Raw genomic sequence first — 13,491 nt, 5'->3', positions numbered from 1 at the left:
TTTTCCAGTAAAATAACATCTGCCAAGATTCAATGTGAAATGATATTAATTCCATAATTTTGTGTATGAATCCATTTGTCATGAACAGATTTCAAAGTAAAATGACATTTGAATATTACTTCTGCTCTTTCGTCAATACAACTTACAATGATATTCTAATATTTCAACAAGTTAGAGCTAAGTTATCAACAAACAGTGTGTTTTTATATTGAATGCACGACTTCGCACGTGCATTAATATGTATCATGTGCTAATGTGTGTTTGTGTTGCGTGTGCTCGATTGCACACGTATATGTGCGTATACCACATATAAACGCTAACAAATAGTCACTGGAGCGTCGCATGAACGACGAGACACGAAGTGTTATGGTTTAAACTTAACCAGGGGTATGTTCTTCGATTGCAAACACTTATCACACACCCATTCAGCGTAGATCTCTGCCGTTAATAATTGATAAGCGTATTCTGACAATCCCGTGCAGTTCCTGAAATAATCGCGTTGTTGATACGCACGTTTTCTATTACGAAATCATTATTTTAACGACTTGCGACATTATCATTTTAGTGACTCACCTATGAAACCAAAAATTACAACCTGATTCGCACAAAATTGCCTGATCATTGTCATGCACTTCTTTATGACAAATTCCACAGGGATAAATCGGTGGCGCATTAGGATTTTGTGGATTAAATACCATTGACTGGTCTGGAGGATATATCTGCAAGAAATCAATTAATTATAAATAAACTTGTACAATTTACACGCTGCTCTAAATACAAAAAAAACCTTTCACGTTATATCAATTATATCATACATATAATTACAAGTAACATAATACTCGATAAAAGGATAACTTACTTTGCCCGCAGAAATTGGCATTGGCTTTGGACCCATCCCCGGTGGACCTTGGAATCCATGTGGCGGCATAGACCCTCCCATGGAATTAATAGGATGTCCCATTGGCGGTCCACCACCCATGTTGTTGGACATAGTGCCCATCGGACCTGCCATATGACTGCCCATTTGATTGTGATGACTAATGTTCATATTAGACATACTACTCATTCCCGGGCCACCCATATTCATGTTGTTTATCTGATTTGGTCCAGTCATATTCATGTTGTTCGACACCATCGAACTCATGGTAGTCATAGGTCCATTCATAGGTCTTCCTAAGTTGTTAAGATTGTTTCCCATGTGATTCGGATGAGGCTGAGATCCATTGTGCCCTAATGGGCTGTTCACATTGTTCAATGACGGCCCATTTAACGGACTGTTGGGCGGTATATGGCTATGGCTATTTATGTTGTTCATATTCATTGGTCCGTTAGGCATGTGATTAGATCCTCCCATGTTCATTGGAGAACCTAAGGGTCCACCCATAGGGCTACCCATATTGTGGCCCATGTTGTTCATTGGGCTACCCATAGGCCCACTATTCATGTTATTCATCGGACTACCCATCGGTGGACCACTTAGTTGCGAATTCCCCATATGACTCATATTCATGTGATTGTTCATGGTGTTCATTGGACCAGGAGGCATGTTCGGGCCCATGTTATTCATGGGGCTCATGCCTCCGATAGGAGCATGATTCATAGGGGACATAGCACCCATATGATTCATGTGATTTGTCATGGGCGAATTGCCCATAGGACTCATATTGCCCATGTTATGTGGCATCATAGGACTCATGCCACCTATCGTGGTTAAAGGGCTCATGCCTCGCATAGGAGGGCCACCCATGTGATGCGGATGGTGAGGATGCATATGTGACGGCGCACCATGCATCATTGGGCTTTGCGTCGTTTGTGGTGGCGTGTCATCGAAAGGATTACTTGCTACTATCGTGTCACCGTAACCAGTTAAGGGCGGGGGTAGTAGATCCTGTTGAATAAATGTTGAATTAATATGGAGACCAGAATCGCGCTAATACAATGCATAGATAATAAAACCGAGTCAAGCTACCTGTACAGATGGAGGCTGTTGCGGAGGTGGTTGAGCAACGCTTGCATTTGTACGCCTTTTCTTTTTAGGATTAGCACCAGCTGGTGGTGGCGGTGGTGGATGGGGGTGAGCGGACGAGTCAGGATGTGGGGCATTGGGGCCCATGTTCACACCCATTCCCATACCCCCCAATGGCATCCTTGTGAAGGGTGGCATGCCCGCAATATTATGGCTCATCTCCTTCGCTTCCCTTATTTTATCATGCCAGCACCACTGGATTTTCGTGGCAAGTAACTATTTTTGATTCACTGAGAAACAAGTAAAAGGCATCTTTGTGATCTAACTTGAAGCGTTACATACAAACAATTTAATAAGCTATTTTATAAATATGTGTATATTATTAGTAATAAATATTTGCTGACTGATATTTGTGCCAAATTTTGTGAGTAGACAAATATTGATTAATAAACATGTTTTATATTATTAACAGGTTAAATGAGATCAAAGCTTAACTAAACAAAATGAATTTATGTTTAATAGTTACATCTCTCATGTTCAATAAAACAACTTATTACTTGTGATTGCTATAGATAAATACTGGCCTCGTGTATAAATATACCACGAGTTTGTACGTAAAGACGTATTTATACGTTTACTTGGAAAGATTATATAATTAACAAGTAGTTATTCACAAGTTTAAAAATTATTAAAATCTGTTCTCCACAGCCAATGCAGTTTTTTAGAGACATTGCAGTAAAACAAAGAATGTGACGTTTTAAATTTAATCCGAAACATCTTATCTTTCATTATTAATGAAAATTCGTACGGCTCAAATGTGTGATAAACACAAATTTAAAGGAATAAAGGACTAAGAGCGGTGACAGGATGTTAGCGTCTAAATATTTCACATTTTAAATTTATTGCGAAAAATATTATATCGGCTCTTAGTCCTTTATTCCTTTAAATTTGTGTTTCTTGCATTATTATTTACAACTGTCCCTCCTATCTTAATCTTAAATTTTCAACTCCCTGGCGATGGAAAAATCTTTCAAATCAAGTTCCCTTTTATACCGTATTGTTTACGGAACGATCCAATATTTCCTTCCTGTAACTGCTTACTGGAGAGCAGCGATTAGCGTTGACGTTATGACCAAAACGAAATCTGAACGATTGCGGTTCGTGAGCTCGTGCTCGTGAGAGAGATTATATCTCAAAATCCGTATGAAGAAAAGGAAAAATGGGGATTTAAATATCGCCGCACGTTACCGTAACGTCCGCTACGCCAATACTCTTTTTGATCAGCGCAGACTTTAAAGCCTGATCTACAATGTGCTCTTTGCGCCTAGAAACATTCTATTTTATAGCCAATTAACACGTTTAAAAAAACTTATGCGAGCCGATCAACTGCATATTATGCACTGCACAATCGTGCACTGTACACAAACATTTCCAGCGTACCGACACGCCTGTATAAAATAGAACGTTCCTCGTTGCGAAAAACACATTGTAGATCAGCCTCAATAATTGTACAGCGGAGACGCGAGGCATAATTAAAGACTGCATTCAGTTTTGCAAAATATCGCCCTGAGCACCGATTGGGAAACTTCCTTGGCGAGTCACGGACGGGACCGGGCGCAGCGTATACGGGGGAATACAGTCGCGTTTCGCGATAACGAGACATCCTTATCGCATCGTCGGCTCCATTAAAATTATTCTCGCGGCACGAGACTTATCATTTATAAACACGCTGGTGCGCGCGAGAGCGCGCGCGGGGTACACACGTAAACGTGTATACGCGCGCTGGTGTAAACATACATACCCGCATACGCGCGCGCATCCACGAAACCTCGGGGGCCCGCGTACGTATATCCGCACACCGTACGGCATACCGCCTCCCGCATTTACATATGCCGATATAAATAACGAAATTACTACCGTTACCTCGGGTGGCGCGCCAGCGGCCCGACCGTTCGTCCGTCACGAATGAGACGGAAGAATAGAGAAGACTGGGGAGAGAGAAAGAGAGAAAGAGAGAGAAAGAGAGAGAAGAGAGAGAGAGAGAGAGAGAGAGAGAGAGAGAGAGAGAGAGAGAGAGAGAGAGAGAGAGAGAGAGAGAGAGAAAGTCGGAGTGTGTGGGAGAAAGAGAGAAAGTGAGAGAAGCGCCTTTACGACACAACGCCGAGCGTGTCTTCGATAAGAGCCGCGGTGCAGCGCGAAATAGTGGAGACCCCGTCGCGCGGCGAACGCAAAAGGGAGCAAAACAAAACTCCGCCTCGCCGATCTCTCGCGGAGACCGACCTAACCTAACCAGCGAGGGCCCTCGCCGTCGGGCCTACTCGCGCGGGCGCCTCTCCGGGGTCGGGTTTACGCGCGTCCGCGGGCATTTAACGTGACGGCGCGTCGCAGGCGGACGGGCGGACACCGCGGGGACGACGCGCGACGCGCGACGCGCGCCAGGCGATTTAAAAAGCCGGCCGGGTTCGCGGACGCTCGAGGCGCATCGCGCGACCGAGAGGCATCGTACTCACCAACGCATTATAGCGAAGATCGCGACGACGCGATCGTGTGCATGGCACGGCCGTTTCCCTCGCCGGAGCAATACGCCGGCACTGCAAATTCCGCGCTGCGTCGAATCGCTGTTTAGCTGCTGATGCTGTCGCTGTTGCTGCCGCCGCGGCCGCCGCCGCCGCCGCTGCTGTTGCTGCTGCAGCGCTACTGCTGCTGCTGCTGGCCTCCGCGGGACGAGCGATCTGTCTGTACGCGATTCCGGCTTGCGCCTCGCGCGCAACGCATCTCCCACGGTGGCGCGAACGCGCAAATCCACGGGCGCGCGTAACACGGCCGCGGTAAAAACGCGATCTCGGCACTCGCTCGGCGTTGCTCACACGGCTGATGGAGCGAAGGTATCCGCCACACGCCACACGAGAACCATCTCAGGTCGCCATTGTCGCGTTACGCGTGTCCCCCCGCGCTGCTCTGTGTTGTGTCTCGGCCGCCGTGCGCGACCGCGCGCCACCGCTAGATGCCGACACCGCCGACACCGGTCCGACGGCGCGCCGAGGTCGAGCTTATCCTGCGGAGCGTACGTATATTAAGCACACGCCTTCGCATGTATTACAAAAGAGCAGTAATTGTATCTAAATATGCAAAATAGGCCTCTACTGGCTGTATTTATGTCTAATTTTATTTATTAAAAAAAGATCGGGGTTTGACCGACGGTAAACGGCGGATTCTAGATCTCGCGGTGACCCATGGTCGGCAAGGAAGCTCGCCGCGGAACGACCCCGTCGATATATCGCGCGCAAACACCAGTCGTTACAAGAGTGCGATACTTTCGTCCGCCGACTGTTTAAGAATAAAAGTAATTTGCGCGAACGCGAACAAGACCCGTCTCGTTTCATTTCCATGCGAATTGAGTTCCATCGAATCAAGTATTCAAAACGCGTCCGCGGGCTTTCCGAGAGCCCTGCGACCTCCCGCCCTTCTCTCCTTTTCAATATAAAATATCGGGTGCAGTATTTTAAAAGGGGGATTCCTCCATGACAACATTTTTAATATAAAATACACCGCTTCTCGTAAGACGGATGAAACTGGCGGATGAGCGCAACAACAAATACTGCTGCACGAAGAGACGGGATCTAAACGGTAAGTTCCGCACGAAGTAATGTTTATTCGCGTTACGCGCGGCATGCACGGTCGACGCAGGTGCGCGAAATTCGCACGCCGTGACACTCCTGGCAACGGCGCGGCGGCCGCCAGCTACCTACCATCCGCATCCGAGCTTAAAGCTGTCCCCGGCGTAGAATGCTCGCACGCATCGCTCTAATTATTTCAGTTACATCAGTGAGTTAACCCGGCTTAACAGCCGGAAAACAGCTCTCGCGACCCGTCTACTCCGGACAGTTGACCGTAGGACCTACCTACGCACGAAGAAAAGATTTGTCAAAAGAGCTAAATCGTAGCCAAGATGCGTCTTTGAAACAGGGACGGCTGATGTTGCTTACTAAACTGCAACGCTACTATTTTTAAGGAGGAGATTCGTCGACGATTTTAAGAAGGGATCCTCGCAACTATGAACTTTTTGAATTTAGACGCCGCAGTAAGAAACGTTGGCTGTCGGAAGCAAATGACATTACAAGTCGCACACTCGGAATCACGCGCGTAACGTATTTTGAAATACCTAGTCAACTTTGGCAATGGCATCCAAACGATTAGCCTTTCGTCTAAATTCAAACTAGCTGCTGTTGAAATTATCAAGTTATTTCAGCGTACAGTGATGGACAGAATGGTCGCGACACTTTTTTTTTCATGAGTTTAGGAACACGCATTTGGATTCAGGTTTACATTCCAAAACATTTTCTCGGGGGAAAATTTCACTTGAAAAATAGGTCGGAAACGCGCAAAATGGTTTCGGAATGGCCATCGAGCAAAATATTCCTCGGAGTAGATTTTGGGACGTAATCCTAGGTGCGTTCCGTTTCACGCATGATGCGTGATCAATTATCCTTCTTCATTATGCGTGAAACGGAACGCACCTATGATTACGTCCTAAAATCTTCTCCGAGGAATATTTTACTCGATGGCCATTCCGAAACCATTTTGCGCGTTTCCGACCTATTTTTCAAGTAAAATTTTCCCCCGAGAAAATGTTTTGGAATGTAAACCTGAATCCAAATGCGTGTTCCTAAATTCATGAAAAAAAGTGTCGCGGCCATTCTGTGCATCATTTATCCCTGTTATTCACCAAATGTTAAAGAAAGATAAATGGATGCACCATGCGCATCATGCGTGAAACGCACCCTCTGACGCACATTCCTAAACTCATTAAAAATATATATATATCGCAATCATCCTGTCTATAACTGTACACAGTACACACACGGTTTCCGGAACCGTAGTCACCCTCCGCCGTCTTTATCCTTCCGCTTCCTCATTTTGAGCTTTTCACGACCGACTTATCTATTTGCTTCGTTTTGTCGATATCGTGGTTTTGGTAATAGAACGCACGCGAGATTATCGAGTCTCTTTAAATTTTGCAAGTGGGACTTGCATGTCCCGGCGGTCGTGAAAGGGTTAATACTGGTGCGAGGATACGCGCGCCAGATCGGTCGAAGGGATCGTCTCCGAAGGCAGGCGGTGTGCGACGAGACTTGAAGAAAAAAAAGAGGACATGCGTAGAATTCTGATACTATATAGATACTACACGGAGAGAATTTTCTCTTAAAATTAACTTTATGAGAGTTCTTTGAAATTTTACCATACATTTTACCAGTAATTATACTTAAGATACATCTCACTGGTAAAATGTATGGTAAAATTTCAAAAGACTGCCATGAAATTCTCCGTAAATGCCATGCCGTCCCACGATTACACGATTTTCAGGAGAAATTTCAAGAGAAAATTTTCTCCGCATTTTGATACGAGGCACAACTATCGTCGGGCTTCATCGACGATTTTGAGAAGGAATCTCCGTGCCCTCGTTCTCACATTATTAAACAAAATATTACGAAACGAACTTCAAGAACCTGCAACTGTCCCTTCCTTACATTTTCTCGCAAAATCGCTGTTTGCCGTGTAGCTATCTCTCGCGTAATTACATGTCCGCACGTATAGACGAGGTGACGTTTACGACACGTGCATTACTCCGCATGGCGAAAGAGAAAATCCCTGATATAGGCCGGCTGTTGCCCAAACGGACAGACGAAATTAATACGATCGGCCATTTTCCCGGAGTCGATATATAATATGAGAAAGCGGGGATGCCGCTTCCCCCCCCCCCATGTCCCCCGTTTTCGCCGTTATCCGCTCACGTTAACGGCTCTATCGATCTCATTAACTGCCTGGGCACTCGCGATTTATTTTTATCGAAAGATATAGAGTATATATCCCGGAGTCGCCGCGTTTTCGTCCGGGCAAAAGTGGTACAAATCGGGAGCATCGCGAACGGGGCGGAAAAACTGGGCCAATCCCCGGAGGGGAAAGATGCTGGGACGGGGGGGTGTTCCCGGGGGAGTCTCGACTCCGGGGTACGAGGATAGAGTATGACAAAAGACGTGAGGACGAGGGAAGGATTTAATAAATTTCTCCGAAGGAGTCCACTAAGTGGGGTAAATCATACGGTTATTGGCCACTTAGGGGATATCTCTTTGTTTTTCCTGTTGCGCAATTATCGAGCGGTGTCCCCTGTCCCGTGTAATCCGCGATTATTGCGTTTCAATACTAATATTTGATATTTGATAAATATGTCGAATACTAATAATGATAGAAATACCGAATATTAATATATTTGACTCTTGATAGAAACGCGAAGCGCAAGTCACGGCTGCCGCAATCTGCACGGGCTTCATATTTAAAAGTACGCGGAGATAGATCGTTTAAATCTCAGATTATCACACGGGGGTCTCTTTGGGATTCAGGAAGCGTTTCTCAAATTTATTTCGTGCTTAGATATGATATTCGTGCTCCATATATTTTTTTTAATATCCGCATCAAGTAGAAACGTCCGAGGGAGGGCAACTCATGAAAATTCAGTGGACTTTTTGGAAGGCGGTTCACTTTTACAGGGGAAGTAAACTTTCAAGTACACATATCTATAATTCGACAATAATGCTCCTTCATTGTTGTATCTTGACAACGAAGGATCCCTTTCGATCAGTTCAAAAAAAAATCGAAGGGAAAGAGAGATTTATGCTCTGTTTAAAAAAAGCTCTCAATAACTACTCGTCGGAGGCAATAGACCGCCACTCAAAATAAAACGTGTTCCCTCTAATAAAAAGCATTGAAACTGCGATTCCATTTATTTAACAGTATCAATACCGTGTCCTAAAAAAAGAAAGGGTCGGAAAGGAATCACAATCGAATCGTGCCTAACGGGAGTGGCGGAGGGTGCAATCGGTCGGATTGCTCGTTGTGGCAATCGACCGCCTACGCGAACGGATTCCGCAAATAGCGACATCGCCCAAACAAAAACGACGCGCCAATCAATCTGTCGCGTGGTGTAACGCCGTGTCCTGAATAAGAAGCGGGTGATTTGCGCAAATTACACGAAGACTCGGCGGTTCACTCGGCCGAGGGCCTCAAGGGGTGGCGGCGGAGGCGGCACACCTGTCGATAATCCCGATAACTTTTTTTTCCAGAGAGCCTCATTACGTCCGTTCATAATCACGGATCTGGGACGACTGATGAATTTTCGACGTCTTTCTGCCGAGGGAAAGTCGAAGGAGCTATCATTAAAAAAATAACGCGATAAAAGCAGAGGCACCTTACATGGTTATAATCGGCGGGGAAAACGCTGAGGGCATTGTGGTGTACAGATTTGCGGCATTACTGGGCATTACTAGGGCATTTTTGGGGCATTATAAATATAAAATAAGATAATAAGATAAAGTAATGCCCACTGGGCATTAGTGGACATTGGTGTACAAGATTTTGGATAATTAATCTACTCAGTTAAAAAATTTGTGTTAAATTTAACAGACATGTCCCAAACGGTCGACACAAATTTTTGTGTTAATTTAACATAATATGGATATGTTAAATAATCACACTAATACTCTGTTAATATTTTAACACAAAATAAATGCAAATCTCAAAATAATTTAAAATAGATTGTGTGTAAAATTAACATATTTTTAATGACAAAGTGAATTTAAAAAATGCAATTTTTACATTTTACAGATGTAATAAGTCAAATGACGGTTCAAAATCACTCTCACTTATGTTATATAGAATAAAATCAACATTTTATTCTGTAAATTTGAACAGATAAATTTTGTTACTAATAGTATAGAACATATGTATGGTGTCAGATCAAAAAATAAGTACATCTTGTGTTGCTTTAACATTTCTTTTCGGTTATTTTAATGATTTTACATTTGAGGTCAATTAACACAAGAGCAATATGTTAAATTAACACATAAATGTGTTAAACATTTAACGCAAAAATTTTAACCGGCATTTTTTTTAACAAGAAAACACAAATTTTCCGACTGTGTAGGGACTTTACTCTCGCCTACTTTCCCTCCGAACGTTCCTCTTTTGCCGATTAAAAGTATACAGTTCAACTATCAAACGCCACACTTAAAAACTCGGCGCCGCGCAGCTTCAATCGCCTACGCTATTTCTCTTGCACGTAGAAATTTTTTAGGAAGTTTCAGACGTTTTTCTTAGAACAAAAAGTAATCGTTAAAACATTTGCTCAGTACACAAAGGAGCGTTGATTCATCGTCGAAAAAAAAAGGACGTAAAAATATTATCGCAATCGCCGAAGATACATCTCGGACTCGAGTGGCACGCGATACTCTCTAAAGGCTAATCTACAATGTGTTCTTTGCATCCAGAAACATTCTATTTTGTAGCCAATAAATACGTTAAAAAAATTGGTGCGAGCTGATCAATTGTACATTAATTGTCGACAAATTTTTTAAGCGTTTTTACTTGCTTATATAAAATAGAATGTTTCTAGACGCAAAGAGCACATCGTAGATTAGGTTTTACGCTCGTATAAATCCATCGATCCCAGTTAGGCGCGTACACGTTCAGGCACGCATACGAGACACGCGTGCAATCACGCCGGTTTATTACCGCTCGAACACATTTTCCCATCGCGTCCGATTGCGTCGCCGACCGAGTCGCCGAGAAGCGATCCTTGACCCGTTGCTCAAGGATGCTTCACGGCATTCCCTGGTGTCCCTTATCAAGAATTTAACTCGAGCGATTCTTCTACGGCGGTGCGGAACGTATCCCCGAGTCACTTTACGCTCGGCGGATCGTTAATACGCCTCGCGAGAAAATGTAGCGCCATTGAAGAGATTCAAGAAAGTCCGTTTTGCAGTTCACGCTGCTCGAACGCCGTTCAATTGATATCGACGAGGCAGCCCATTTCTTTGTGATTCCTATCTTTCCCGTTTTCAGAACCCGATAATAGGACGATTAATTCTACTCTCTTGGAACGATCGTTATTATCGGAGAAATATATCGCGTCGATAGAGGAGAGGCGTATTAGGGGAGGAAGCTCCGGGGTTGCGCGAGCGCGGTTCGATTGTTCAGGCTTGTCTTCGGTAGACTCTTTTGAATATCGAAGCAACACGTTGAGCGATACGTATAGCCGCGATCGTACAACTTGTACACAATCGCAGTTAGACAGGGGGGGAGGTGAATGGGGAGAGAGGACGATGATTGATAATTTATTGGAAAGGATTACCGCGAATGCTGAAAGAATGCCGTAGCATCGCGCGCTGCTACCGGAGTCACGGAGAAAGGGCGCGCGCTTATACGCGGATTTAAAATTTATTAGCGCCCACCGCCGCACACCGATAGCTATCAGTTATTTTTCCAATAACTATCGGCCGTAGTCAACTTGCATGACGTTGCGCAATGTTTTCCGGCGTGCGCGCGGAGCTACGTATCGACGAAACTTCAATAAAGACCCGCGCTTGCTTTTATTGTTTTCGCGTATTGACCGAATCCTCAATACGGATCCTCAATATTCGCACAATACGAATTATTACACAATAATATTGACCGTGGCGAGGTTCGCGCTTCAGCCAGAGAGTACGCTCGAGTGAAAATACGTTTTCCAGCGCGTCCGGGCGATAAAAAAAAAGGTTTTTAAACTTCGATTCGCGCTCGTTTCATAAACTCCGCCGGTCCGGATCCCGCGACTCGGTGGAAGAACGACGGCCGGCATCACAATGCGATTGTTGCGCAGTTACGATTTGCATAATGTAACGGGACCGTCTTCTTTCTCTCCTTTCAACTGTGTGCGCCGCTGTCAAGCGTTTATTCAGCATCCGCCGTTTACCGAAGGAATTGCGCGTGTTTAATCGCGCCCGGTATCAACGCTCGCGCCGAGACCCGCCACTCGATTTGCCTTCCGAGCCGGCGATTGACGGCGATAATTACACCGCGATGTTTGCGCGGCCGCGTACCGTGTCAATTTTCCGCGGTCGGTCCTCGGCTCCACTCCACGGCCCCGCTAACCCGTCCGCCGGCCGAAACACAGCCGACGAGTTTTCAATCAATAATGTCACCGGCAAACTCCGGAGAAAAACCGAAGGCCCCGCCGTACGCGCGCGACATCGAGCCGGCCGCGGTTCTCTCGCCCGTTCAACTTTTACGCCGCAATCTTACCTCTGCCCTCCCGAGACCCCCTCCCGCCCGCCGCGCTGCGCGTTCAGAAACTCGTGTAAACGTTGTCTCGATATGTAACCGGAGAGAAGAAATCAAGTTTGCGAATTGAAGCGCACTTTTTATCAAGTTATTCAGATCGCCTCGCCGCCGAGGGAATGCTCTCTCCACCGTGCGGCTTCCTATATTTCTACGATAAAGTAATATTAATCCTTTCGTGATCACCGGGACGTGCGAGTCCCGTTTGCTAAATTTAAAAGGGCTCGACGATGCGATTTGGCGTGCGTTTACCGAAAAAAAAAACTTCAAAATAAAAGGTAGTTCGTCATGAAAGGGTTGAAACGTGTATATTATATTGCATGTGGAAAGGAAGATTGTGTGCATATGTGAATAGGTTTCTATCTGGCGCAGTCTTATTATCCGGGTTCGACGTCCATATAAGATATTTCCGGGAAACGCACGCCCGTGTCTGTGTCTATTCAGCGACGACGACGACGACGACGACGACGACGACGACGGGCCGAGCCGAGCCGAGTCGACTTTTCCCACTTTCTCTCGTTAAGCGGACGAGCGGCGGGAGACGCCGCAACGCGTTCCCATGAACTTTCACCTTGGGATTTCTTTTTCGCAGGCCCGTAATCAGGCGACTCATTCACCACGCATTACATACGGTCGGTGAGACGCGGGTGAAAACACGGAATCACCCGGACACGAGCGGCCGCGCGCGCGCGCGTGTTTCCCATCAGCGGTAGCAGCCCTATCTGCGAGCCGTTAATTACACTCCTGTTGTTTGCGCGTTGTTTGTACCCGCAACGAAAAATTAACCCGCCATTAAACACGCGCAGCTTCCGTTCGACAGAAGCTCGGTGGAGTTCTTTCTCTCGCTCTCTCTCGCTCTCTCTGTCGTTCACCGCGACATTATCTCGAGCGAACACCCTATAATGACAAAATTGCGTTCAATCCGCTCGTTCGCTCGTCATCGACGTTGCCATTCACGTCGACGGATGATTAACTCCGTCGTCGTCGTCGTCGTCGTCGTCGTGGCAGCCGATCGAGTATCCCGCGAATGCCAGTGAAAACGTCAAATCACCACGTCCGCTTTGCGTACATACCTTTCCCCGTGTTTTACCACGCACAAGTAGCAAGTAGCAGTTTAAAACTTCGCTTTGTGCTTAAACCAAGTCGGCCCCAGCCTCGGACGACTTTCTATGCAGTCTACGAGTGACGCGAACAATGCGGCTGCAGCAAATCTGCGTGAGATGTCCTTCAGCTGAAGCTGCCTCTCCTCTCGATGCAAATTGTAAGCCGTGAAGAAATATTGCGTCTGTAAAACAGAATAAACTTCCGTGGCGTATATTTACGGACGATACGCTGCTATAAACTGCGAATTTTCTTCTTATTCGGGAATTGTACAA

The 13,491-nt window shown here is 45.7% G+C and overlaps 1 protein-coding gene across 2 annotated transcripts; it reads right to left on the bottom strand.

The window, feature by feature from the left end:
• Positions 1-28: 28 nt before the first annotated feature.
• On the bottom strand, positions 29-13,396 carry LOC105564603 (protein pygopus). 2 transcript variants are annotated; one of them, XM_012017091.1, is made up of 5 exons: positions 13,189-13,396; positions 1,970-2,256; positions 860-1,888; positions 574-719; positions 29-485 (listed from the first exon to the last, which is right to left on the bottom strand). In XM_012017091.1, the coding sequence occupies exons 2-5, from the start codon at positions 2,183-2,185 to the stop codon at positions 365-367; spliced, it is 1,512 nt and encodes a 503-aa protein (XP_011872481.1). In that variant the 5' UTR covers positions 2,186-2,256; positions 13,189-13,396; the 3' UTR covers positions 29-364. The 2 variants fall into 2 exon arrangements, with proteins under 2 accessions (XP_011872481.1, XP_011872480.1); XM_012017090.1 differs by lacking the exon at positions 13,189-13,396 and adding an exon at positions 4,477-4,941.
• Positions 13,397-13,491: the final 95 nt, after the last annotated feature.

The sequence above is a fragment of the Vollenhovia emeryi genome, unplaced genomic scaffold (genome assembly GCF_000949405.1).
Source record: "Vollenhovia emeryi isolate VEMERY1.0 unplaced genomic scaffold, V.emery_V1.0 DF939161.1, whole genome shotgun sequence".
In the NCBI taxonomy this organism is placed as follows: Eukaryota; Metazoa; Arthropoda; class Insecta; order Hymenoptera; family Formicidae; genus Vollenhovia; species Vollenhovia emeryi.
This window is presented reverse-complemented; position numbering and strand designations above follow the sequence as displayed.